At 41.6% G+C, this 25,409-nt stretch overlaps 1 protein-coding gene across 2 annotated transcripts; it reads left to right on the forward strand.

Annotated features, from left to right (window-relative positions):
- Positions 1–997: 997 nt before the first annotated feature.
- On the forward strand, positions 998–24,827 carry LOC106567563 (cytosolic arginine sensor for mTORC1 subunit 2). Of its 2 annotated transcripts, XM_014137022.3 has the most exons (10): positions 998–1,422; positions 4,080–4,150; positions 6,419–6,612; positions 9,947–10,079; positions 10,304–10,342; positions 16,584–16,707; positions 18,315–18,425; positions 20,217–20,299; positions 20,560–20,654; positions 20,786–24,827. In XM_014137022.3, the coding sequence occupies exons 1-10, from the start codon at positions 1,310–1,312 to the stop codon at positions 20,849–20,851; spliced, it is 1,029 nt and encodes a 342-aa protein (XP_013992497.1). In that variant the 5' UTR covers positions 998–1,309; the 3' UTR covers positions 20,852–24,827. The 2 variants fall into 2 exon arrangements, with proteins under 2 accessions (XP_013992497.1, XP_013992498.1); XM_014137023.3 differs by lacking the exon at positions 10,304–10,342 and having other exon boundaries at positions 1,005–1,422.
- The last annotated feature ends 582 nt before the right edge of the window (positions 24,828–25,409 follow it).

Raw genomic sequence — 25,409 nt, forward strand, 5'->3', positions numbered from 1 at the left:
ATGTCTTCATTATTATTCTACAATGTAAAACAAAATTACAAATAAAGAAAAACCCTTGAATGAGTAGGTGAGTCCAAACGTTTTACTGGTACGGTATAAAAAATGATCTATCTTCATTAGATTATATCTACAACTTTCCTAAATCACAAAAAAAGTACATAAATTGACCTAACTTTTGATGGAATTACTTCAAAAATGTTGATGAAACAGATTAAATTTGTAGTTGATCAAGACTAGTAGCAGCCAGGGGGGGTTGTCTTACCCCAGGGGTGTGTCTCGCCCCATAGTACCCTACATATCAACATTCTAGACCAACCCAATCTGTATTGACCCATAGTTGCACAAGCATTGGTTTTGATACTGAAAAACCAACCGGTCTTTGGACAGTGGACTGGCTATCATGTCCTAGAGATGACTGTTGGTGTTTTTGGACATGATGGACACTGATGGATTAGGCCTATCTTGCATGGTTCATTTGTAAGATGTCTGAGTTTTGGGCTCAGGCCATTATTGCATAAAAAACTGGTATATGACCGTGGGACAAAATACAACATTTTTCATAACTACATTTTGCATTGTCCCTGTATTTTCGCCATGATGGCCCATGGCGCCGTAGGAAATGTGGAACTACATGTCCCGACATGCCAGGGTGACAGAGCAAGGTCCTCCCCATTGAGAATGATAGAGGCCTTTGTCCAAAAGGCTGTATAAACATGGCCAGCACCATTTAGGGCTTCCACCATTTTAACGTAGTCAACTGTGTGGGACTTCCAACTTCGTTGGCTGAGCCCTCCTTGTGACCCTGTTGGAGTCATGTGGAACCGGGTCATCAGGAGGGCTCAGTCAATCGTGAAGAATAACATTTACTACTTCAAAATGGAGATTGCCTCAATGGCGTTGCCGATGCTGTCTGAGACTCCATAATACAGATACAAAGATGAGTCCTCTTTCTACCTCTATGCTCCTCCCCTTCTTTTGATTGGCAAGTTGTTTGTTTCACTGTTACCAGCTGCTGGACTATTCCAATCCCTGTCGGAGAAAACACGCGGACCGACAGTCCTTCTCAATTTTCTTCCTCCCTGTTTACCTCATTGTGCTTTCTTTTATTTCACCCTGCTTCTGTCTTGCTCTCTTTTACTCTTTTCCTAAGTGGATAACTTTTTCTTCTCCCTCCTTTGTTTTCTGCTCCGTTTCACGGTTTTTATACGCTTTAGCTATATAGCATAGGTATATTTATTTATTTTTTATTAGAAAGGATATACATTTCACTTATTTTTTTTAATGTTCGTCAAATGAGAAGACGTAAAAGATGGAGTTGCATATTTTAGAACACAGTTTGAAAGTAGCGAGTATAGCAAAAGAGGGCATTCAGATTTGCACTCATGGATTAATCAAACTCGCCTTCTTGCCCTCTAAAACAAGGTAAGATATAGATATGAACATTTGCCAAATCCGTAAAAATATAACAAACGAGTCATAAATGTGGTTTTGGAAAACTAAGTGCGGGACTGGATTATGTAGCTGATCGTTGTAGCAAAACGGTGAAATTTTAGTTTTCAGTACAGTTTTATTTTTAGCTTTCAATGAAAATGCCTGCTCTGTTGTTTTTGCATGTGTCAATGAGTGCTCGCAGTGGCATATTCTTTAAATTCAGTAGGCTATTTAGTTTTGTATTTACATTTTCAGCTTTTGTAGTCCGACGTGAAGGGGTGTGTGTACGTGCTTAGTTTTGAACTCTGCAGTGTTGTTTTCCGTGTGTGTGTGTGTGTAGCTGTAAAATTATCCGGGGGAGGTGGTTGCTTTGAAATCAAACTTGAACCGGCTGCGTGAGGCATTCGTATATAGGCCTACAGCCGGCATTTAAGTAGTCGGTGAAGATGCCGAATACATAATTTGCGATGTTGCAATCATGTTAGCGCCGCAAGCCATTATATCTGCTGCCGAAGAAGTGATTGCGCTTGACCGGTGGTTGTGTTCTTGACTACAGGCTTTCTGTTTTTAATATTTTTAATAGGCTATTAAGGTATCACAATAACAATGTTATTAAGTTCCTTATATTAATTTCACCTGGCATGATGAGGACAGGGCAGGTTATAGCTAGGATATATTCTCTATGTTCAACCTATTGCGATAGTATTATGGAGTTTCACTGAGAATATTCTCAATAGGCCTGCTCTCTAACCTTAACTTCGTTAGTGCTAAGTGATTATTTCCTCAAAGGTAATTTACATGTCTGTGAGAAATGCATTCCAATAATATTGGCTTTTGCATTCCAAGAAAGATCTTTGCGTTATGACTGCATCAGGACACACGTTGAAGGCAAGTCTTTTTTTGTGTGAGGATCCATACATTAAGGGCACATGGGATTGGACAGGCCATTGGCTAGCCTATGTTGACCAAGCTGTCCTCAGGGCAACTTCCCCTCCACCTTTAAGTGACCTTTTTTGGTGTTCTCCGCTGACCCCTAAAAAATACTTGAAAAACAGGTAGAGGTCCACAGAATGTAATATACATTTTCATCATGGAGTGTTTTTATTTAGAAGATTACTGTCCTCATATTGGCTTTGTTGCAGCTTTAAATTCATGGCATTAATACCATTTGGGAGTCACTAATATATTTATTTATAAAGTACTTTTAGATTTGACAACTCTTTCTAATAGCTTCAAATTTCGAGTCAAGTAAGGGTGTGTTAATTTTTCAGGGGTGTTGTAACAGCCTCCCTTTGAAGTGCCTTGCATTCATGTAGAATGTGAGTGATGCTGACAAAATGTGGAGTCACACAAACACAAGGGGATGGCTTGCAAGCTACTTACCACCTAGAATGTTGTTGATGGTCACAGATGCCTAAAAAAACAGAGGCATGGATCAGAAAAGCAGTCAGTATCTGGTGTGCCCAACATTTGCCCCATGCAGCGTGACACATCTCCTTCGCATAGAATTGATCAGGATGTTGATTGTGGCCTGTGGAATGTTGTCCCACTAATCTTCAATGGTTGTGCGAAGTTGAGGCTGGTTGCCCATACCATAACCCCACCGCCACAATGGGACACTCTGTTCACAACATTGACATCATCAAACTGCTCTCCCACACCATGCCATACTGTGGTTGTGAGGCCGGTTGGACGTACTGCCAAATTCTCTAAAACGACATTGGATGTGGCTAATGTTAGGGATATGAACTTTCAATTCTCTGGCAACAGCTCTGGTGGACATGCCAGCAGTCAACATGCCAATTGTACGCTCTCTCAACATGAGACACCTGTGGCATTGTGTTGTGTGACAAAACTGCACATTTTAGTGGCATTTTATTGTCCCCAGCACAAGGTGCACCTGTGTAATGATCATGCTGTTTAATCAGCTTCTTGATATGCCACAACTGTCAGGTGGATGGATTGTCTTGGCAAAGGAGAAATGCTCACTAACAGGGATGTAAACAGATTTGTGCCCAAAATGTGAGAGAAATAAGCTTTTTGTGTGTATGGAACATTTCTGGGATGATTTTTTTCAGCTCATGTTGCGTACAGCTTCTCAAGAGGGATAAACAGTAATATTGCCGTTTTGAGTGTATGGATGTGTTGCTTTCTTTCTAATGTGGAACTTTGGGGGCCATGTGGGGGTCACAGAGATTGCTTTGGAGGCTGATTACCTTAGATTCAGACTGAGTATTTCTGTTTGACCAGGGTAAGCTGGTGTTTTTTTCTCAGCTTCCTTGGAGGTTATACGGAAGTTTAGTTGCTAATTGGTCATCAACAATGTTGGCTTGAGTTGACTGAATAGTTAGTATACTCATAGGCGATAGGCACATGATATAACGTTAATCTTTCTTTTTGTTTTGCTTGTGAAACCACAATACTTTAGGCTAACAAAATGCTTTTGCTCCTCTGCATTGTCCAATGAGGTCATTTCTGGGCAAAGGGTAAAGGTTCCTTATTGCCTACAAGCAGCTTCCAATAACTCCTTCCCATTTTTTTATCATTTAACTTGGATGATGAATATGTTCTGTTGAAAATAACTGGTGATTTACAAGTTGCATAATGAACCATGTTATTCACTGTAAAACATCCTCTTTCGTTTCCAGATGCAAATTTTTCAGTTTGACGGAAACTCCGGAGGACTATACCCTTATCGTCGACGAGGAAGGCTTCAAAGGTGGGTTTTGTAGTCTCTACCTCTGGATCTTTAAGGTTACTGTGGAAACCAGGATCAGACCACATGGAAAAAATGTGGCCCTATGATTTTGTCAAATTACTTGTATCTTGACTGGCTGCTGACGTTTGATCACATATTGCTCCATCAGTTCTCCCCCTTTGCCATTATGGGTTAACAGAGGCCAAGCTGTCACTGACTTGGCTTTGTGGTTGAGTGAGTTGAATCCATGTCATTAGACTGGTTTCCAGGGTGACCCTTGTTGGTCACCATGGATACTAGAAGCTCTGCGTTGCGAAACAGGTGCAGGTATTCTACTGTAGATTGGCTGGAAGTTTCTATTGCGCTTACCTATCTATGTGAGCAATTAATGGGAATGGAATTGCGCTGAGACTCAGATTTTTCACTTAAAATGTATGCCAAACAAACATTGATTTAAAAGTGTAGTAAACCATACAACTCTATTCACAAGGACTACTTTTAACATTGTGTTTTTGTTATATTTTCAGTGTACGTTTACTGGAAGAACTGTGCAGATGGTAACAGAATTTTGGTAAATTCTCTCCCTCAGTTTGACCATGTTTTCACACCTTGACTTTGAAAAAAATCTATTTTGGTTATGGAATTACAGTAAGTGAAGTGAATGTACACCTGGTAACAGAATTGCGGTAACGGAATTTCATGATGGGTCCCTAATTTGTACATCACAACAATTACGAGTATGAATTTCTTTCTCTTCATTATTTTAATGAGATCCACCACCAAATCTGAACCAATCATAGACGTTTCTGTTTCAGAAGTTTGGACTACAAAGTAGAGTAGGGTTCAGTGCATTACAGTAGAGTACAGTACATTATAGTGTACTTGACTGTTTGGGCCAAATGGGGTGAGGGGGGGGGGCATTATTATTCTACACTATATATAAATGTTGATATTAGTTGGCAGGGGCGTTTATGTTAACATTATTGTTTTTTAATGTATTTCTAATACCTTTTTAAAGACCATCTCTGGAACTTTAGTGACTACTAAGTATTCTTTTAACCTCCCGCTTTGGGCTGATTGTGTCAATGTGTTGTATATAATCTATGAGCAGAATTACTGTGTTACCTCAATTGGCCACAATATCCCTAGTTTGAAATGGACTTTTTTGTTTTTTTTCTGGGAGCTGTACAAATTCCTCCCACGTGGGCCAGGCCCATAGCAATTCAAGTTTCCGCCATATGTGTTACCGCTAGCAAGATGCACCCACAGCAGAGCAGACAATCAAATTGTATTTGTCACATGTGCTGAATGCAACCGGTGTAGACCTTACTGTGAAATGCTTACTTATAAGCACACAAATATTTACTAAATAAACTAAAGTTAAAAAAAAAATCATCAAAAAGTAACAAGAAAATGACATAACAATAACTAGGCTATTTACAGGTGGTACTGGTACCAAGTCAGTGTGCGCGGTACAGGTTAGTCGAGGTAATTTGTAAAGTGACTATGCATAGATAATAAACAGCGAGTAGCAGCAGTGTAAAAACAGAGCGAGCAATGACTTCAACCAATGAGCTTCAGCCTCTCGCCATCTGAGTGACGCCTAGAAGATATACATGACGCACAGCAGAGAGAGCAATGACATGGTGCACAAATCAGATTTTCGGGGGACACGTCTCGTGAGCGCTACTTTCAGAACTATTGGCAAAAAATTATACAAAAGTACTGGAGAATCTCTTAAGACTTTTTCTGGTAGTTGTTTTCTAAGGCCCATTTTTCGACCTGTTTGACAATAAATCAAATCCTTTCCTTATACCAAATTCTTAGGATGGAGAATGGTTGAAAAATGTATATGCCTTCATTTCTCAAATTGACTCTTAGCTTTTTTTGCTTTGCTCTGAGGTATTATAATCTTATTTACTCATTCCGATGACACTCATGAATGCAGTTTATTTAACAACGTTTCTTTCAAGGTTTTTCTCCACACATGGTTGATTTTATGATGGAATAAGTAAGCATGGTCAGTCATGTGTGATATCATATTGTTTTTAGCAATGGAGTCAGGTCTTTTTCCAAGTCAGACCCCTCTCAGATTAATAGCACCCAGGCTTGACAATGCCTTCTCCACCTCATCAGCGGAGGAGAAATTCAAACAATAATCCGTAAATTAAGGGACATTGAGAGTCCGGCGACACTGTTAGCGGCCTCATTTATCGCCAAGGGGGCCGCTGACAGACACGCATACATCTGGGGCCACATCTTTAACAGCATTTTCTTGTCTGGTTTCAGAACTGCCTGAGTCGGAGCACCTTAGTGTCGCCGAAGCCACGTGGTTGGCTCTCAACGTGGTGTCGGGGGGTGGGAGCACCACCAACTCTCAGCCAATTGGAGTCACCAAAATAGCCAAGTCTGTCATCGCCCCCTTGGCAGACCACAACATTTCTGTGTTTATGCTGTCCACCTATCAGACGGACTTTATCCTGGTGAGTGCAGTTCCACTACAGACCTCTCTTAGCCTAATTTATACCCTACCTCAGGGGCAATTTTGATGGAGCCACAGAATGTAAGTGGCTGCAGTGGGTCTGCGTATCCATACCAACACATGCAGTCAACTGATTTGTACAACCAATCAATTTGTACAGTTAAACCTCTTAACTAAATGCATTATACCAATAGCCAGGGCCGGCCCTATCTTTTTGGGGGGGCTAAGCGAGATTTGATTGGGGGCCCCACCACCTCGCTGGCAAAACATTTTTACTGGCCCCTGTTTTGATGGCGGAGAGCATTTTTTTAGTTTGAAAGTACATTTCCTGCTATTCTACTAATTTTTCCATTGGGTAGAGAGGATTTCTTTTCAGTTTTACAGCTCATTTCCTGCAATTCTATCCATTTTGCCATGGGTTAGAGACATTTTAGCAGTTTTAAAGCTAATTTCCTGCAATTCTACACATTTGCACATGACTTATGCCATGTTAATATGACACCTGAGTGAGAGTGACTAACACAATCAATGGGGGCTCCCTGGAGGTCAGGGCCCCTGGTCATGTGCCCTGCATGCCCAGTCAGTTTTCGGCCATGATAGCTGGCTAGACTAACTTACCAATAAAAAAAATTGTTAGCTGACGTGGCTAATTGAGTTGGCTGACAAAACAAGAGGAACTGCTAACGCACAACCAAATTTTGAAATGGTGTATTCTACTATTCTAACTCTCATCAGTAAGTTGAGAGACACCGACTGAGTCCGTCTGTAAGTATTGGGACAGTGACTCATTTTTTGTTGTTTGGGCTCTGTACTCCAGCACTTTTGGATTTGAAATTATACAATGACTGAGGTTAAAGTGTAGACTGTCAGCTTTAGTTTGACGGTATTTTCATCGATATCGGGTGAACCGTTTAGAAATTACAGCACTTTTTCTACATGGTCCCCCTATTTTAGGGGGCCAAAAGTATTGGGACAAATTCACTTAAGTTTGGTATTTGGTCCCATATTCCTATTACGCAATGATTACATCAAGCTTGTGACTCTACAATCTTGTTGGATGCATTTGCTGTTTGTTTTGGTTGTTTCAGATTATTTTGTGCCCAATAGAAATGAATGGTATTGTGCACATTTGAACTTATTTTTATTGTGAATAAGAATAAAATTTGTTTTCGAAACACTTCTACATTAATGAGGATGCTACCATGATTACGGATAATCCTGAATAATTTGTGAATAATGATGAGTGAGAAAGACGCACAAATAATATACCCCACCAAAAAATGCTCCCTCCCTTGTTATTGTAATGGTGATAAGTTAGCATGTCTTGGAGTCATGATATTTGTGCGTTTTCTCACTCATCAACTTTCTCACTCATCATTATTCACGATTCATTCAGGGCTATCATTGTGTGCTAAGAATATGGGACCAAATACTAAACTTTAATACAGTGAATTTGGCCCACTAAAATGTGGGGGACTATGTACAAAAAGTGTTCACCTGATATTAATGGAATTTAAGCTGACAATCTTTACTTTAACCTCATTGTATAATTTAAAATCCAATGCTGGAGAACAGAACCAAAATAACTCACTGTATTTGTCAGTTTAGCTGCTTGTTCCTGCAAGTATTACTGAACATGGTAATTTGCATTACCTGTTATGTTACCAGTGGTCCAGTGGAGAGATTGAAGGTAGCCTGCTGTTATACATAGATAATGGAAAATGGCTTACGAATCATGCCATTTTAGTGTACTTGTGCTTTGTGGCCTGTAACTGTTTTTCCATTTTGCTCGATATGAGAAGACAATAGCAGCGTATCTACAGTACCTCCCTGGGCGGCACTTTTTGCTTTGACGAGCTGCTTAATTACACCAGTCCTTCCTCATGCCAGGCCTTTTCGGCCATAGGGAGTCTTTTTATTACCTGCTACTAAGAGGGGAGAGAAGAAAACACAAGGTCTGCTGAATAACTGTAGCCTTTGTAAGGAAATAAAAAATTGTTGATAATCTGGCAGTAGTTATTTTAAGAGGATCAGTCTCGGCTCAGGCTCTTGGTGGAATTCCCGGTAACATTCATGGCCACTGTTTTCCCTCCGCCAGCTGCTCCCAGCCACGGCCTAATCACTGGCTCTAAAGAAAAGGAAGAAACAACCTGCGTCTCTCGTCCGTTTCTCTCGCTCGCTCTCTCTGCATCAATCTGTCTACTTGTCTTGATGTCTTACTCACTCTTTCTGTTTCTATCTTGCATGCTCTCTTTCTCAGTCTCTGTGTATCTCTCTCCCACTGTCTGATTTTATTTGAGGCTCTGAGAAAGACCGGCCAGGCCGAGGCCTCTTTTTAAAAAACATTTTGAATGATTATTTGCGTTACATAAACGGTGGGACCCAACCCGAATGCAGTCATTTAGAGCAGGATTTTACCCCCCACCCCACCACCACTACACTGCTGATTCAATAACCAACTCATCACGCTTTGATTATTTCAATTATTTAACATAGAATTGCATGACATGCGTTTATAAAAGGCCACATTGTTTCCAGACCTTAGGTTACTAAAAATGTTCCCCATGTGGCGACTTCTGTAAGTGCCTCTACTCTACTGCTCTATACCACTACTGAAATGCGATGATATGCATGCCATGCTTTATTATAAAGGTGATTTTTATTAAAAGAATTCCCATTCCGGTACCTCAGAACACCCTAGGACTCCCCCTCTTGCGCTCACTTTTTGTTCTTGTTCCGGCACCTCCCAATTTACAAATGAAGCACTGTAAGCCGCTCTGGATAACAGCGTCTGCTAAATGAAAAATGTAAATGGAACTGACACAGTAGCTTTGCATTAGGCCTGTATAATGGACAGCTATTTGGGGCATTTCATTTCACTTTGAAATTAGATTTTGAAGCAGAAGACAGTCTCCACCCTTTTTAAGCATTGCGTTCCTTTGGGAGGTTGGTGGCCCAAACTTTTTGCTAGTCAGACATACAGTACCTACCTAAAATGCTTTATTAACGTTTGCTGTAGCCATGGGCCCCTTTCTTTTAGTTACACTTGAGGTGTTCAGCTAAGCAATATGCAGAAGCTCTGAGTTCTTTTGAAATTTCAGTGAATTGTTTGCTATTGGGACTCCATTGTTTCTTTTCCCTGATCAGTGCAGTTTCAACTTGGTGTTTTAAAGTGAAAATGTGAGTTACTTTCTGATGTAATTGAATCAACCGTTCAAATGATATTTCAAGTTTTTATAAAACTCTTAACTTTTATGTTTCCCGGTTGTAACAAGTGTTGTGTTTTGGTTGAGGCCTACTTGTTGATGGTGTTGTGGTTGTGTTGTGGTTGTCAGGTTCGAGAGCGGGACCTGCCCATGGTCATGCACACCCTGTCTTCTGAGTTCACCCTGATGAGGGTGGTCAACGGAGAGACCGTGGCCGCCAACAGCCTAGGAGTCACCAACGGCTTTGTCAAGCCTAAACTCGGTAGGCACAATATACAAGACTGAGATTTTAGCCCTTTTTCACACTATCGGGTGGACACAAACTGTACTGTGCTTGCTCAGATATTTACTTTTGACATTGTCCTTTCCAGTACGGTTCCAGCAGCTATGGGACATAGTAACCAGGCCAGCACAGTACGGCTCAGCTCAGTAGTCTGAGGATTTAGCCCAGTGTTTAACCAAAAGTCTCAAACTTTTCTGTTTCAGGCGGACCTGCTCTGACTTTCAGCCAAAACAAGGCCCTAGGTACTTTTCAGCTCCCATTTACATAACAATGGCTGTGAACTTTAAACACCTTCTCACAAAGCAACAGTCTTTCTGCTCGCCACAAGTCTTTACCCAGTAAACCAAAATTGGTTCTGTGAAAGTGACCAGAACATTCGTTAGGTTTTATCAAAAACTGTCCAGTTGGGTCGGTTACTTTCTAAATGTAATCTGTAACATTTACTATTTACCTGTCTGAAATTGTAATCCGTAACATAACTTTTGGATTGCCCAAACTAAGTAACATAATTGAATTACTTTCAGTTACTTTTTGATTACTTTCCCCTTAAGAGGCATTAGAAGACAAGAATGTATATTACCAATTGAATGAATTCATCTATTGCAGGTTAAATCAATGTTAGTTTACATAGCTGGCCGTAAATGGATGTTGCATTTTACTTTATGGGTTGGTTATGTAGGCTTCTTCTAACCCATCACTTTCTACTACAAATAATAATACAAGGCTATAATATTTACATTAAAAACCAAGTCTGTCAGATTTCCAGTCATGCTAATTAATGAATATCCCTTGATCTTCAAGAATAGGACTCGGAAATATAGATTAGCCAAATTATTTTACCTGCGCATAACCCAAAAACTAAGGACTTATTAGCTTACTCTGTTTATCTTGTTGTCATGGAGGACTGATTGGACTCATTGCTTTGAGTTGAAAAATAAATGCTTCTCTATGGAATGGCATGCTTTGAGCACTAGGCCAACTGAAAAATGCTATTTGCATGTGAAAAAATGTATTATACTGAACAGAAATATATAAACGCAACATGTAAAGTGTTGGTCCAATGTTTCATGAGCTGACATAAAATATCCCTGTAATGTTCCATACGCACAAAAGGCTTATTTCGCTCAAATGTTGTGCATAAATTTGTTTACATCCCTGTTAGTGAGCATTTCTCCTTTGCCAAGATGATCCATCCACCTGACAGGTGTGGCATATCAAGAAGCTGATTAAACAACACCATCATTACACAGGCGCACCTTGTGCTGGGGACAATAAAAGGCCAGTCTAAAATGTGCAGTTTTATCACAAAACACACTACCACAGATGTCTCAAGTTTTGAGGGAGCATGCAATTGGCATAAACAACATGTTAGAACTATTGCATTCCATGCCTCTGTAGGCTATATTAAGCATAAGTGTGATTTCATGTTATTTTTTCAGGAGGGGAGGCTACATGCAGCTATTTACATGTTGTACACAAGATAATTGGTCAACATGTTCATACAAACTCGCAATGCAAAACTCAAGTGAGGAGTTACATGTAGCTAGCTAGGCAGCATATCAAACAAACGCAAGACACAGACACGCAGTCTAATGTAATGTTTCTTTTCATCATCATTGAAAACATTGGCTTACAACAGACAGAGAAGGTTGTAGCCTTAATGGCCTTGAATGTTTGTTGAAATCGCCGCTCGGTTTTTATTTCAGCTGTCCAGAAATAGGCTACAGTCATGGTTCAGAAGCAATGATCTATACACTAGGTGACTGACAGAGGGCGCTGTTTTGACGCCACTGAGCCTCCATCTTGGCACCGTTTTGAAAAAATTATAATATTATAATAAGTTTGGGGTCACTTAAATGTCCTTGTTTTTGAAAGAAAAGCAACATTTTTTTGTCCATTAAATTAACATCAAATAATCATAAATACAGTGCAGACATTGTTAATGTTGCAAATGACTATTGTAGATTTTTTTTTAATGGAATATTTACATGGGCGTACAGAGGCCCGTTATCAGCAACCATCACTCCTGTGTTATAATGCCATGTTGTGTTAGCCTTTTAAAATGATAAATGTGGATTAGCTAATTGATCATTAGAAAACCCTTTTGCAGTTATGTTAGCACAGCTGAAAACTGTTCTGATTAATAAAGAAGCAATAAAACTGGCCTTTAGACTAATTGAGTATCTGGAGCATCAGCATTTGTGGGTTCGATTACAGGCTCAAAACGGACAAACAAAGACCTTTCTTCTGAAACTCGTCAGTCTATTCTTGTTCTGAGAAATGAAGGCTATTCCATGCGAGAAATTGCCATGAAACTGCAGGAAACGTACAACGCTGTGTACTACTCCCTTCACAGAACAGTGCAAACTAACCAGAATAGAAAGAGGAGTGGGAGGCCCCGGTGCACAACTGAGCAAGAGGGCAAGTACATTAGTGTCTAGTTTGAGAAACAGACGCCTCACAAGTCCTCAACTGACAACTTAATTAAATAATACCCGCAAAACACCAGTCTCAACATCAACAGTGAAGAGGTGATTCTGGGATCCTAGTCCTGCACCTAGACCTAGGCTATTGATGAATTCAAGGCAAGATCATATTTATTGATCTCAGATTCTCAGTTTGTCAGCGTCAAAGTAGCCTGTCATTTCGATAATTTGTGAGGTATTTTTCTTCCTTTTTAGCACTTGCCCCCTGAAAGGTCTGTGCACGGCCCTGCCGAGGGTGTCTCAATGAGAGTTGGGATATGCAAAAAACACATGTCCATTTCACACCTCACATTCATACAGGTTACCCATTTGTACATGCAGTGAAACAAGACAAATATAAGAACCCTTATTTGACCTTTTTGTATGTTCTAAAAGCATTTGTACATTATTACACTGAACAAAAAATATAAACAAAATGCAGCAATTTCAAAGATTTTACAGAGTTACAGTTTATGTAAGAGAATCAGTCAATTTAAATAAATCCATTGATTGTGGCCTGTGGAATGTTGTCCCACTTATCTTCAATGGCTGTGTGAAGTTTCTGGATATTGGCGGGAACTGAAAAACGGTTGTACTCATCGACCCAGAGCATACCGAACATGCTCAATGGGTGACATGTCTGAGTATGCAGGCTGGGACATTTTTAGCTTTCAGGAATTGTGTACAGTTATTTGAGACATGGGGGCGTGCATTATCATGCTGAACCATGAAGTTATGGCGGCGGATGAATGGCACAATGGGCCTCAGGATCTCGTCACGGTATCTCTGTGCATTCAAATTTCCGTTGTTAAAATGCAATTGTGTTTGTTGTCTAGCTTATGCCTGCCTATACCCCCTCCTCCACCATGAGGCACTCTGTTCACAACATTGACATCAGCAAAGCACCCACACACGCAACACCATACACGCTGTCTGCCATCTGCACGGTACAGTTGAAATCGGGATTCATCAGTGAAGAGCACACTTCTACTGTGTGCCAGTGGCCATCGAAGTTGAGCATTTGCCCACTAAAGTTGGTTACGACACCAAACTGCAGTCAGGTCAAGACCCTGGTGAGGATGACGAGCACGCAGATGAGCTTCCCTGAGATGGTTTCTGACAGTTTGTGCAGAAATTCTTCAGTTGTGCAAACCCACAGTTTCATCAGCTGTCGAGGTGGCTGGTCTGGGATGTTCCTGCAGGTGAAGAAGCCTGATGTGGAGGTCCTTGGCTGGCGTGGTTACACATAGTCTGCGGTTGTAAGGCCGGTTGGACGTACTGCCAAATTCTCTAAAACGTTGTTGGAGGTGGCTTATGGTAGAGAAATGAACACGTATTTCTCTGGCAAAAGCTCTGGTGGACATTCCTGCAGTCAGTATGCCAATTGCAGCCTCCCTCAACTTGAGACATCTGGAATTCTAGTGGCCTTTTGTCCCCAGCACAAGGTGCACCTGTGTCATGATCACGCTGTTTAATCAACTTCTTGATATGCCACATCTGTCAGGTGGATGGATTATCTTGGCAAAGGAGAAAATACTCACTAACAGGGATGTAAATAAAATTGTGCAAAACATTTGAGAGAAGTAAGATTTTTGTGCGTATGGAACATTTCTGGGATTTTTTTTATTTCAGCTCATCAAACATTGGTCCAACGCTTTTACATGAACACTTTATTTTTTTGTTCAGTGTACATTACCTGGAAACCTAATGAGAAAGTTTGGGGAATGTTCTGTGGTGGTGGTTCGATGTTGTGCACAACATTTTTGTGAACGTTAGGAGAATATTCCAAGGATATTTCCGTTTTTATTTTATTCTGAAGGTGAAAAAAAAGTTATTTTAATGTTTATGGGATGTTATCCTGATGTTAGATTAAACCCAATAACACTAGAGCTTACATAAACCACTGGTGACTTACTGGTGTGAGGGTAAGTTGCAGTGGAAAAGCACCACTAGACTCTGATACAGTAATGCCTACTCGGTTTCAGGTTACGCATTGGGATTTCTCTGATACAAATTGAATTGTATTTCATCTCCTGAATAAGAATATTGCTGAGACTCCCTGATGTTATGATGCAGCCTGTCAAACTGAATGAAGCAAGGCTGTTATGATGCATTCTCATCTTGACATGTTTCAAGGCTGACTGACATGTTTGTTAAGAGTAAGTCAATCCAGCACCTGCTTTCAAGGTTCTGCCTCAGAACAGAGGCCCTGAGAACACAGTCGGATATGGCAGGCAGGACATCTGTTGCTTATCTATCAAGTTAACCTCTTGCTGGTTGAGGGATTTTGTTGTCTAGATTTGTCTCCTTAGGTGACATTTGATGGGTAGTAGAGATCAGCCATTTTTGTAAAAGCGTTGGAAATGTCCTCTTTCAAAACTGAGGGAGACGACATAAAATACACTGCTCAAAAAAATAAAGGGAACACTTAAACAACACAATGTAACTCCAAGTAAATCACACTTCTGTGAAATCAAACTGTCCACTTAGGAAGCAACACTGATTGACAATAAATGTCACATGCTGTTGTGCAAATGGAATATACAACAGGTGGAAATTATAGGCAATTAGCAAGACACCCCCAATAAAGGAGTGGTTCTGCAGGTGGGGACCACAGACCACTTCTCAGTTCCTATACTTCCTGGCTGATGTTTTGGTCACTTTTGAATGCTGGCGGTGCTTTCACTCTAGTGGTAGCATGAGACGGAGTCTACAACCCACACAAGTGGCTCAGGTAGTGCAGCTCATCCAGGATGGCACATCAATGCGAGCTGTGGCAAGAAGGTTTGCTGTGTCTGTCAGCGTAGTGTCCAGAGCATGGAGGCGCTACCAGGAGACAGGGCAGTACATCAGGAGACGTGGAGGAGGCCGTAGGAGGGCAACAACCCAGCAGCAGGACCGCTACCTCCGCCTTTGTGCAAGGAGGAGCACTGCCAGAGCCCTGCAAAATGACCTCCAGCAGGCCACAAATGTGCATGTGTCTGCTCAAACAGTCAGAAACAGACTCCATGAGGGTGGTATGAGGGCCCGACGTCCACAGGTGGGGGTTGTGCTTACAGCCCAACACCGTGCAGGACGTTTGGCATTTGCCAGAGAACACCAAGATTTGCAAATTCGCCACCGGCGCCCTGTGCTCTTCACAGATGAAAGCAGGTTCACACTGAACACGTGACAGTCTGGAGACGCCGTGGAGAACGTTCTGCTGCCTGCAACATCCTCCAGCATGACCGGTTTGGCGGTGGGTCAGTCATGGTGTGGGGTGGCATTTCTTTGGGGGCCGCAGAGCCCTCCATGTGCTCGCCAGAGGTAGCCTGACTGCCATTAGGTACCGAGATGAGATCCTCAGACCCCTTGTGAGACCATATGCTGGTGCGGTTGGCCCTGGGTTCCTCCTAATGCTAGACCTCATGTGGCTGGAGTGTGTCAGCAGTTCCTGCAAGAGGAAGGCATTGATGCTATGGACTGGCCCGCCCGTTCCCCAGACCTGAATCCAATTGAGCACATCTGGGACATCATGTCTCGCTCCATCCACCAACGCCACGTTGCGCCACAGACTGTCCAGGAGTTGGCGGCTGCTTTAGTCCAGGTCTGGGAGGAGATCCCTCAGGAGACCATCCGCCACCTCATTAGGAGCATGCCCAGGCGTTGTAGGGAGGTCATACTGGCACGTGGAGGCCACACACACTACTGAGCCTCATTTTGACTTGTTTTAAGGACATTACATCAAAGTTGGATCAGCCTGTAGTGTGGTTTTCCACTTTAATTTTGAGTGTGACTCCAAATCCAGACCTCCATGGGTTGATAAATTGGATTTCCATTGATTATTTTTGTGATTTTTGTTGTCAGCACATTCAACTATGTAAAGAAAAAAGTATTTAATAAGATTATTTCATTCATTCAGATCTAGGATGTGTTGTTTAAGTGTTCCCTTTATTTTTTGGAGCAGTATAGTTGAATGCCTATATGTTCACAACTCCCAGTATCATTAATAAAAGCACGTTTTCTCACTCACTCACAGTGCCCCGTCCCATCATCCACCCTCTATCCAGCCCCAGTAACATGTTCTGTGTGACCAGCCTGGACCCGGACACATTGCCTTCGGTGGCCACCCTGCTCATGGACGTCATGTTCTACTCAGGCGGGTAAGGACCCTCTCCTAAGCACTCCTCCTGTTTCACATATGGCTGTCACCAGAGGCCATCTGCCGTCTCCTTTTTAAGAGACTATCATACACACACAAACAGCCACAGGAGCACTAAGCTGCTTGAGTTCAGACCATTTGTTTAACGTAGGAAGTCTAAAACCTAGGAAGAGGGTTAGACTTGAGCAGGGGCTGTCATAGGATGGTTATGCTGCTGTTAGTCGGCAAGACAAACAAATGTTCACGATTTTACTAAAATCAATAAACCATAGCATGTTTTTGGGCTTATTCAGTAGTTTTTACCTGATTTAAGTAGAATCCTGTTGAAAATGATACTGTTGCTGCTTCCTGTTGTCATGGATTTTTTATTAATAGCGAAGTCTCAACACCGGTTTTAAATGTTCAAAATCATAATCAGTATGCTGAAATAAGTTGTGATATGTTGAAGACCAAGACATAAAAATGACTCCCCACACACGTGTCTCACTTGTTTTGCTAAATTAGTACCTTAACTGCTCACGCACCAATATTTTCCAAGCGATCACTCTTGACTGAAATTGATTAGCCTGTTCTACTGTAATCGATAGTGTGAGCAAATTAATCACTCACATCGATATTGTATGGAAATCAATTTAACTGGGACAATAACCGCGACGATATGTGGTGCTTGCACTCTTCTAACAGACAAACCTCAAAGAACTTGGGTGTATACTACATATACCAGTCGATAGATGAGAACCATATAAGAAAGCCATTTGTCAACTTATCTCTTTTGTTTGTAGGAGGAGGCCAGTGGAGCACAGGTGCTGCATGCATATTGCGCAAGAGACTAATACTGCATTGAATGTATTACCTGAAAGAGGAAGTCTAGTCTAGGGTGTGTGTGTGTGTGTGTAGATATATCTCAATCTAGAACAGGATTATCTATTTTGGATGCAATTTGAATGGTGTTGATGGAGAGAGACTGCGACAGTGCTCGCGTGGGCACTGATTAATGCAACGATATTCGAGTGATGGTCTGTATTTTTTTCAATTCTGCAGCTGAAATAAAAAAAGATCTTTACAATTAAAAAAAATTAGGTGAGATGAGTAAATTAGACTCACATTTGATCTTTACATTAATGTCACAGGCTATGCTGGAGCAGTGTAGGTCTACCTGTCACAAGAAAAAAAGTTACCATGATGGGTCTACATGCATTGTGAAATGCGCTCCATACTGAGATGGGTTATCTGTTCCCACCCTGAGCCTTGATGATTCATCTTGCAGTGGCCGTAGAGAAGACCGATTTAGACATCGCATGTCATTTAAAAGTTCAATTTCACGCCGTGCTGTTCATATAAATAATGTATTGTAATTGACCAGTTTCTCAGTTATTTATCCTGGGAAAGGGAGGGATTTGGGGTGGTAAATCTGGGTAACCGGGTTCCAGCTGTACAACCCTAGTCCCTATTGTTAGGATTAGACTGTAAAAGTGGTGAAAAGTTTGACTAGCAGACCACTCGACATGATGATGATGATGAGGTTGGAATGGGGTTTTGGACAGGACCAAATGTAGTTGAAAGATGGTTAGATTTGACATACTTGAATCTCGGTACTTTCTATTCCAGGATAAAGGAGCCTGGGGCATCTAGCGAGGACACTGGACACATCCGCTTCTTCTCTTTCTCTCTGATTGAGGGCTACATCTCTCTCGTCATGGACGAGCAGACGACACAGCGGTGGGTGCTCTCCTGTGGTCCTGCCATTCTTTTTTATCACCTGGTTATGGTGTCTTACTGTCAAAGGCAAAACTGCTGTCAATTTGCAGTTTAGAGTCATCTGTGGACAACTGTTTTGCTGGGTTTGCTGCTGGGTTGTTAGGAAACAAACATAGATAATCATAGATGGTTTACAAATAAAGAAGGTCATGTAGAGGTAACCCGAACAGCTGCATTACTAATCACATGTGGATTGAACTAAAGGATTACAGTACCACTACATTAGTATCTACAATATATATACAAAAGTATGTGGACATACCTTCAAATTAGTGGATTTGGCTATTTCAGCCACACACTTCGCTGACAGGTGTATAAAATCGAGCACACAGCCATGTTTATTTCCATAGGCAAACATTGGCAATAGAATGGCCTTACTGACGAGCGCCGTGACTTTCAACGTGGCGCCGTCATAGGATGCCACCTTTCCAACAAGTCAGGTTGTCACATTTCTACCCAGCTAGAGCTGCCCGGTCAACTGTAACTGTTGTTATTTTGAAGTGGAAACGTATAGGAGCAACAACGGCTCAGCCGTGAGGTGCTAGGCCACACAAGCTCACAGAACGGGAGTGCTGAAGTGCGTAGCGTGTTAAAAAAAATAATATATATATATATATGTATGTACACACACACACACACACACACACACACACACACACACACACACACACACACACACACACACACACACACACACACACACACACACACACATCTTCTGTCCTCACTACCGAGTTCCAAACTGCCTCTGGAAGCAACGTCAGCATAGTAACTGTTCGTCGGGAGCTTAATGAAATGGGTTTCCATGGCCGAGCAGTCACACACAAGCCTAAGATCACCATACGCAATGCCAAGCGTCGGCGGGTGGGAGCCTCCGCCGCTGTCGCCACCCGAGCAGTCGAAACACATTCTTTGGAGTGAAGGCAGTCCAACGGACAAATCTGGGTTTAGCAAATGCAAGGAGAACGCTGCCTGCCCCAATGAATAGTGTCAACTGTAAAGTTTGGTGGAGGAATAATGGTCTGGGGCTGTTTTTTCATGGTTCAAGTGAAGGGAAATCTAAACGCTACAGCATACAATGATATTCTAGACGATTCTGTGCTTCCAGCTTTGTGGCAACAGTTTGGGGAAGGCCCTCTCCTGTTTCAGCATGACAGTGCCCCCGTGCACAAACAAGGTCCATATGGAAATGCTTTTTGAGATCAGTGTGGAAGAACTTGACTGGCCTGCACAGAGCCCTGACCTCAACCCCATCGAACACCTTAGGGATGAATTGGAACGCCGACTGCGAGCCAGGTCTAATCGCCCAACATCAGTGCCCGACCTCACTAATACTCTCGTGGCTGAATGGAAGCAAGTCCCTGCCGCAATGTTCCAACATCTAGTGGAAAGCTTTCTCAAAAGAGTGGAGGCTGTTGTAGCAGCAAAGGGGGGACCAACTCCATATTAATGCCCATGATTTTGGAATGAGATGTTCGACGAGCAGGTATCCACATACTTTTGGTCATGTAGTGTACTTTATCATGGGCTTGTCCTACATTGACAAGGTATCCCCTTATATAGGTCAGTGGTGTCTCGAAGCTATGAAGGGGGACGATAAGTGGAACAAGCTTTCAGCACTTCTGAAGTGATGTATTTTTCATCATAGCACGTAGGGCAACCACTGACCTACAATCTGAATTTGACTAAATCATTATTTTTAATGTTATTGCTATAGATTGAATGAGTGTGCATTCATTTTCTCCCTCCTAGGTTTCCCAACAATGTCCTCTTCACTAGTGCTTCAGGGGAGCTTTGGAAAATGGTTCGCATTGGAGGACAGCCTTTAGGATTTGGTAAGTAGGACCGTTTTTTTTTTTTTTTTCTCAGGTTGGTTTCCACAGGTCTCCCACATGTTAGTCAGATCTTTGTGCAGAGTACACATCACCAGTAGACACTGTCATTTGGCTAAGATTCGGAAAAACCTCTAACTGTGATGCCAATCAGAATATTACTTGGCAATGTGAGGAATGCATTAAATGCCCAGATGCCCCTCATTTCTGAAAGAAATATCTGATATTCATGGATGTGTTCTTTATTCTTATTGCCTTGTCAGATGAATGTGGTATCGTGGCTCAAATATCAGAACCCCTGGCGACTGCTGACATTCCAGCTTATTACATCAGTACCTTCAAGTTCGACCATGCCCTGGTGAGTGATGGTTTACAACTCTCCACCCTCTCTGTATCTCTCTCTTTCCGTTTGTATGGTAAATTGTAGAGGTCAGTTTAAACTGGAGCTTTTGGAATAATGATTTAACCCCGCCCTCCTATCTGTCATAGGTCCCAGAAGAAAACATCCAGAGCGTGATTGGAGCTTTGAGGACCAATGAGAGCGCAGGACAGTGAAGGCGAGGTGGAAAGAGCGATTTATTATGTCAAACTCTTACAAAAAAAGAAAAGTGCCAAGAGCGTGGTTCTGGGAAGAGGGTAATGCAAAGCTTGAGTCGTGTAGACGGAGGGACTGTGTGCGTGTGTGCGTCCGTGTGTAGACATCCTTTTGTACAACGACCAGCAATGTGTCCCTCCTATTCTGAGACGGTTCCAACTACACTCCAAACCACACCCGCCACTCCCTTGAGCATCCACTCTTACCCCAAACAACATCCACCTCTTTGGGGACCCAAAGCAAGAGTGACTGCAGTGTTTTTCTCGCTCTATTTCTTTCTCCTCTCCCTTCCCCTCAGACCATTTCACCATGGCAACGTGACCTACCGAATTTGGGCCTATTTCTTCGACACCAGCCCCTGAGATACTGCAAAGCGGCCCTCACCTCCTTTTACTCTTCATGTGTCACCCACGTGGTCCATGACTGCCTGTAGTGATAGGTGTTGCTTTAGTATACCAGACTTTCCTTCCTAACTTTGCATTGTTTTTCGCAAGCTGCTCTTTCCATAACAACCATACTGTATTAGTTACCAGTCCTCTTATGGAAAGAAAGAGAATGTACTTTACAAACAATTATCAATATTTCCATTATTCTTTGTATTTATTTTTCTCAGTGCCAAGAGGTTTTAAAGGCCTAGACCGATGCCTTGTCTAATGCTCAGCGTGTGTGCAATTTCAGATCAGATTTTGTCAGGTGGGGAAATGAAAGACTGGTGAATGTTGCTTTGTTCTGGTGATGAGCGTGAAATGACATTTACTGACAAATCACAGAGCCACTGATCTATAGAACATATCATATAAACAGTCTCGTGTGCTATATAGATGCCTATTTTCATGTTTCGGGAGAACTAGGTTATCGTTTTGCGTCGAGTGCCACACCATGCCCGACTCCAAACTAGTCCTTTACCACAAACTAGAATAATAACTTCAACGCTAGTAAAGCCAGCGTGGAGAAGTGGTAGGGGCCTTGTCATTTATTCTGTTGTGAATGTTTTTTTGTGGTCGTGGATCATTTGAACCAGCCCTTCAACCCTGTTGTCAGTTAAGGCAATCAGCCCCCCTCCCCCACCCCAGTCTGCACTTTAATACAGGTCCATCTTACTGACCTGCTATACTGATGTGAAAACGGTGAAGGCTTATTTTATCCTAGCAGGATTTCTTGATAAGTGAAGACTTTTTTTTTTTTTTGGTCTTAAACCATTGGTTGGTATTTTATTCTCTGTGACAAGCAAAAGCTTTCTTCGGTTAGCTTTGATATACAGAAACCATGTATTTATCAGTGTTAACATAAAGGGTGACATTTCTTCTGATTAAAAAAAAAAAAAAAAAACTCTGTTTTCAGCTTGTAGTGTGTTTGGTTTCGCAAGCCCCTCACCTTTCATCTGTACCGTTTTTTGTTCGTCTACATTTCTAACATTAGTCCCCCAGACCCGTAGCCTATTCAAAACCAAATTATAAGATGTATAAAACAATCATCTTACCGTTATCCTAATTTAGACTAATAGATTCTGACAGGAACGTGCAGCTTTCAGCAATTATGTAATTTCATATTTACATCATTGGTCGAGTTAACACCCACGTTTATACCTGGTGCTAACATGGGTCCTTTATCCTGATCTTGTCTGCATACACTTTAATACCATGTGTAGATGCATTTCTGGAAATGTGGGCACAATCAGAATGTAGACAAGATCAGCATGAAGGACCCATTTTAGCACCAGGTATAAACGGGGCTTCTGATTTAATGTGATGGGCTGGAATGTAAACTTGTATGCATGGGGCATTGGGAACTGCTTTTGGGTGTCCTTGTATTGAGCTAAATACTGTACTACTATTGGCTTATTACTCCAGAATCTTTTGTTTGTCAGGGCTAGGTTTCCCCACTACAATGCACCCCCCTTATAGCAATCAAAAGCGATAGATTGAAGTGGTCAAAAACTGAGACCGAATCATGCTTATTACTTACAATGTACAGTGCATTCAGAAATTATTCAAACCCCTTGACTTTTTCCACATTTTCTTATGTTACAGCCTTACTCAAAACATGTTTTTTTTTTTAATTGTCCTCAATCTACACACAATACCCCATAATGACTTAAGCAAAAGCTGTTTTTTTAGAAATGTTTGCAAATGTTTTGAAAATAATTTGAAAATACAGTTGAAGTAGGAAGTTTACAGGAGAGAATGATTCATTTCAGCTTTTATTTCTTTCATCACATTCCCAGTGGGTCAGAAGTTTACATACACTCAATTAGTATTTGGTAGCATTGCCTTTTAAATTGTTTAACTTGGCTCAAATGTTTCAGGTAGCCTTCCACAAGCTTCCCACAATAAGTTGGGTGAATTTTGGCCCATTCCTCCTGACAGAGCTGGTGTAACTGAGTCAGGTTTGTAGGCCTCCTTGCTCACACACGCTTTTTCAGTTCTGCAGACAAATTTTCTATAGGATTGAGGTCAGGGCTTTGTGATGGCCACTCCAATACCTTGACTTTGTTGTCCTTAAGCCGTTTTGCCACAACTTTGGAAGTATGCTTGGGGTCATTGCCCATTTGGAAGACCCATTTGCAACCAAGCTTTAACTTCCTGACTGTTGTCTTGAGATGTTACTTAAATATATCAACATAATTTTGCTTCCTCATGATGCCAATTATTTTGAAGTGTACCAGTCCCTCCTGCAGCAAAGCACCCCCACAACATGATGCTGTCACCCCCATGCTTCACGGTTGGGATGGTGTTCTTCAGCTTGCAAGCATCCCCATTTTTCCTCCAAACATAACGATGGTCATTATGGCCAAACAGTTCTATTTTTGTTTCATCAGACCAGAGGACATTTGTCCAAAAAGTACGATCTTTGTCCCCATGTGCAGTTGCAAACCGTAGTCTAGCTTTTTTTATGGCGGTTTTGGAGCAGTGGCTTTTTCCGTGCTGAGCAGCCTTTCAGGTTATGTTGATATAGCACTCGTTTAACTGTGGATATAGATTATTTTGTACCTGTTTCCTCCAGCATCTTCACAAGGTCCTTTGCTGTTGTTCTGGGATTGATTTGAACTTTTGGCACCAAAGTACGTTCATCTCTAGGAGACAGAACGCGTCTCCTTCCTGAGCGGTGTGACGGCTGCGTGGTCCCATGGTGTTTATACTTGCGTACTATTGTTTGTACAGATGAATGTGGTACCTTCAGGCGTTTGGAAATTGCTCCCAAGGATGAACCAGACTTGTGGAGGTCTACAATGTTTTTTCTGAAGTCTTCGATGATTTCTTTAGATTTTTCCATGATGTCAAGCAAAGAGGCACTGAGGGTGAAGGTATGCCTTGAAATACATCCACAGGTACATCTCCAAATAGGCTAATTGACATCATTTAAGTTATCAGAAGCTTCTAAAGCCATGACATTTTCTGTAATTTTTCAAGTTTGTTTAAAGGCACAGTCAACATAGTGTATGTAAACTTCTGACCCACTGGAATTGTGATTAAGTGGAATAATCTGTAAACAATTGTTGGAAAAATGACTTGTGTCATGCACAAAGTAGATGTCCTAACCGACTTGCTAAAACTATAGTTTGTTAACAAGAAATTTGTGGAGTGGTTGAAAACGACCTAAGTGTATGTAAACTTCCGACTTCAAATGTAAATAAATATCACATTTACATACACTACTGTTCAAAAGTTTGGGTCACTTAGAAATGTCCTTTAAAAAAAGAAAAGTATTATATTGATCAGAAATACAGTGTAGACATTAATGTTGTAAATGCCTAGAGGCCCATTATCAGCAACCATCACTCCTGTGTTCCAATGGCACATTGTGTTAGCTAATCCAAGTTTGTCATTTTAAAAGGCTAATTGATCATTAGAAAACCATTTTGCAATTGTTAGCACAGCTGAAAACTGTTCTGATTTAAAGAAGCAATAAAACTGGCCTTTAGACTAGTTGAGTATCTGGAGCATCAGCATTTGTCGGTTTGATTTACAGGCTCAAAATGGCCAGAAACATAACTTTCTTCTCAAACTCGTCAGTCTATTCTTGTTCTGAGAAAGGAAGGCTTTTTGTGCGTCTGGGAAATCTTGCATCTTATTTCAGCTCATTAAACCAACACTTTACATGTTGCGTTTATATTTCTGTTCAGTATACTTTCCTTTTTCAAGTATCAATCCATTTTATTTTATCGATCTTGTCTCATCGCTGCTTCTCCCCAACGGGCTCGGGAGAGGCGAAGGTGGAGTCATGCATCCTTCGAAACATGACCCGACTAACTGTGCTCCTTAACACCTGCCAGCTTAACCCAGAAGCCAGCCGCACCAATGTGTCGGCGGAAGCACTGTTCAACTGGAGACCGGTGTCAGCCTTCAGGCACCCAGCAATCTCCATAGGCAGTAAAATGGCCCATACTGAAGAGCTCAGTGACTTTCAACGTAGCTGGCTAAAATAATGTAAGACCTTCATATATAAAAAGGGGATGTCCGCTCATTCTTTTGCTGCTACCAAACTTGATATTTTCATAAAGCTTTGGTGATTTAAGAC

The sequence above is a fragment of the Salmo salar genome, chromosome 13 (assembly GCF_965601325.2).
Source record: "Salmo salar chromosome 13, fSalSal1, whole genome shotgun sequence".
NCBI classification, from domain to species: Eukaryota; Metazoa; Chordata; class Actinopteri; order Salmoniformes; family Salmonidae; genus Salmo; species Salmo salar.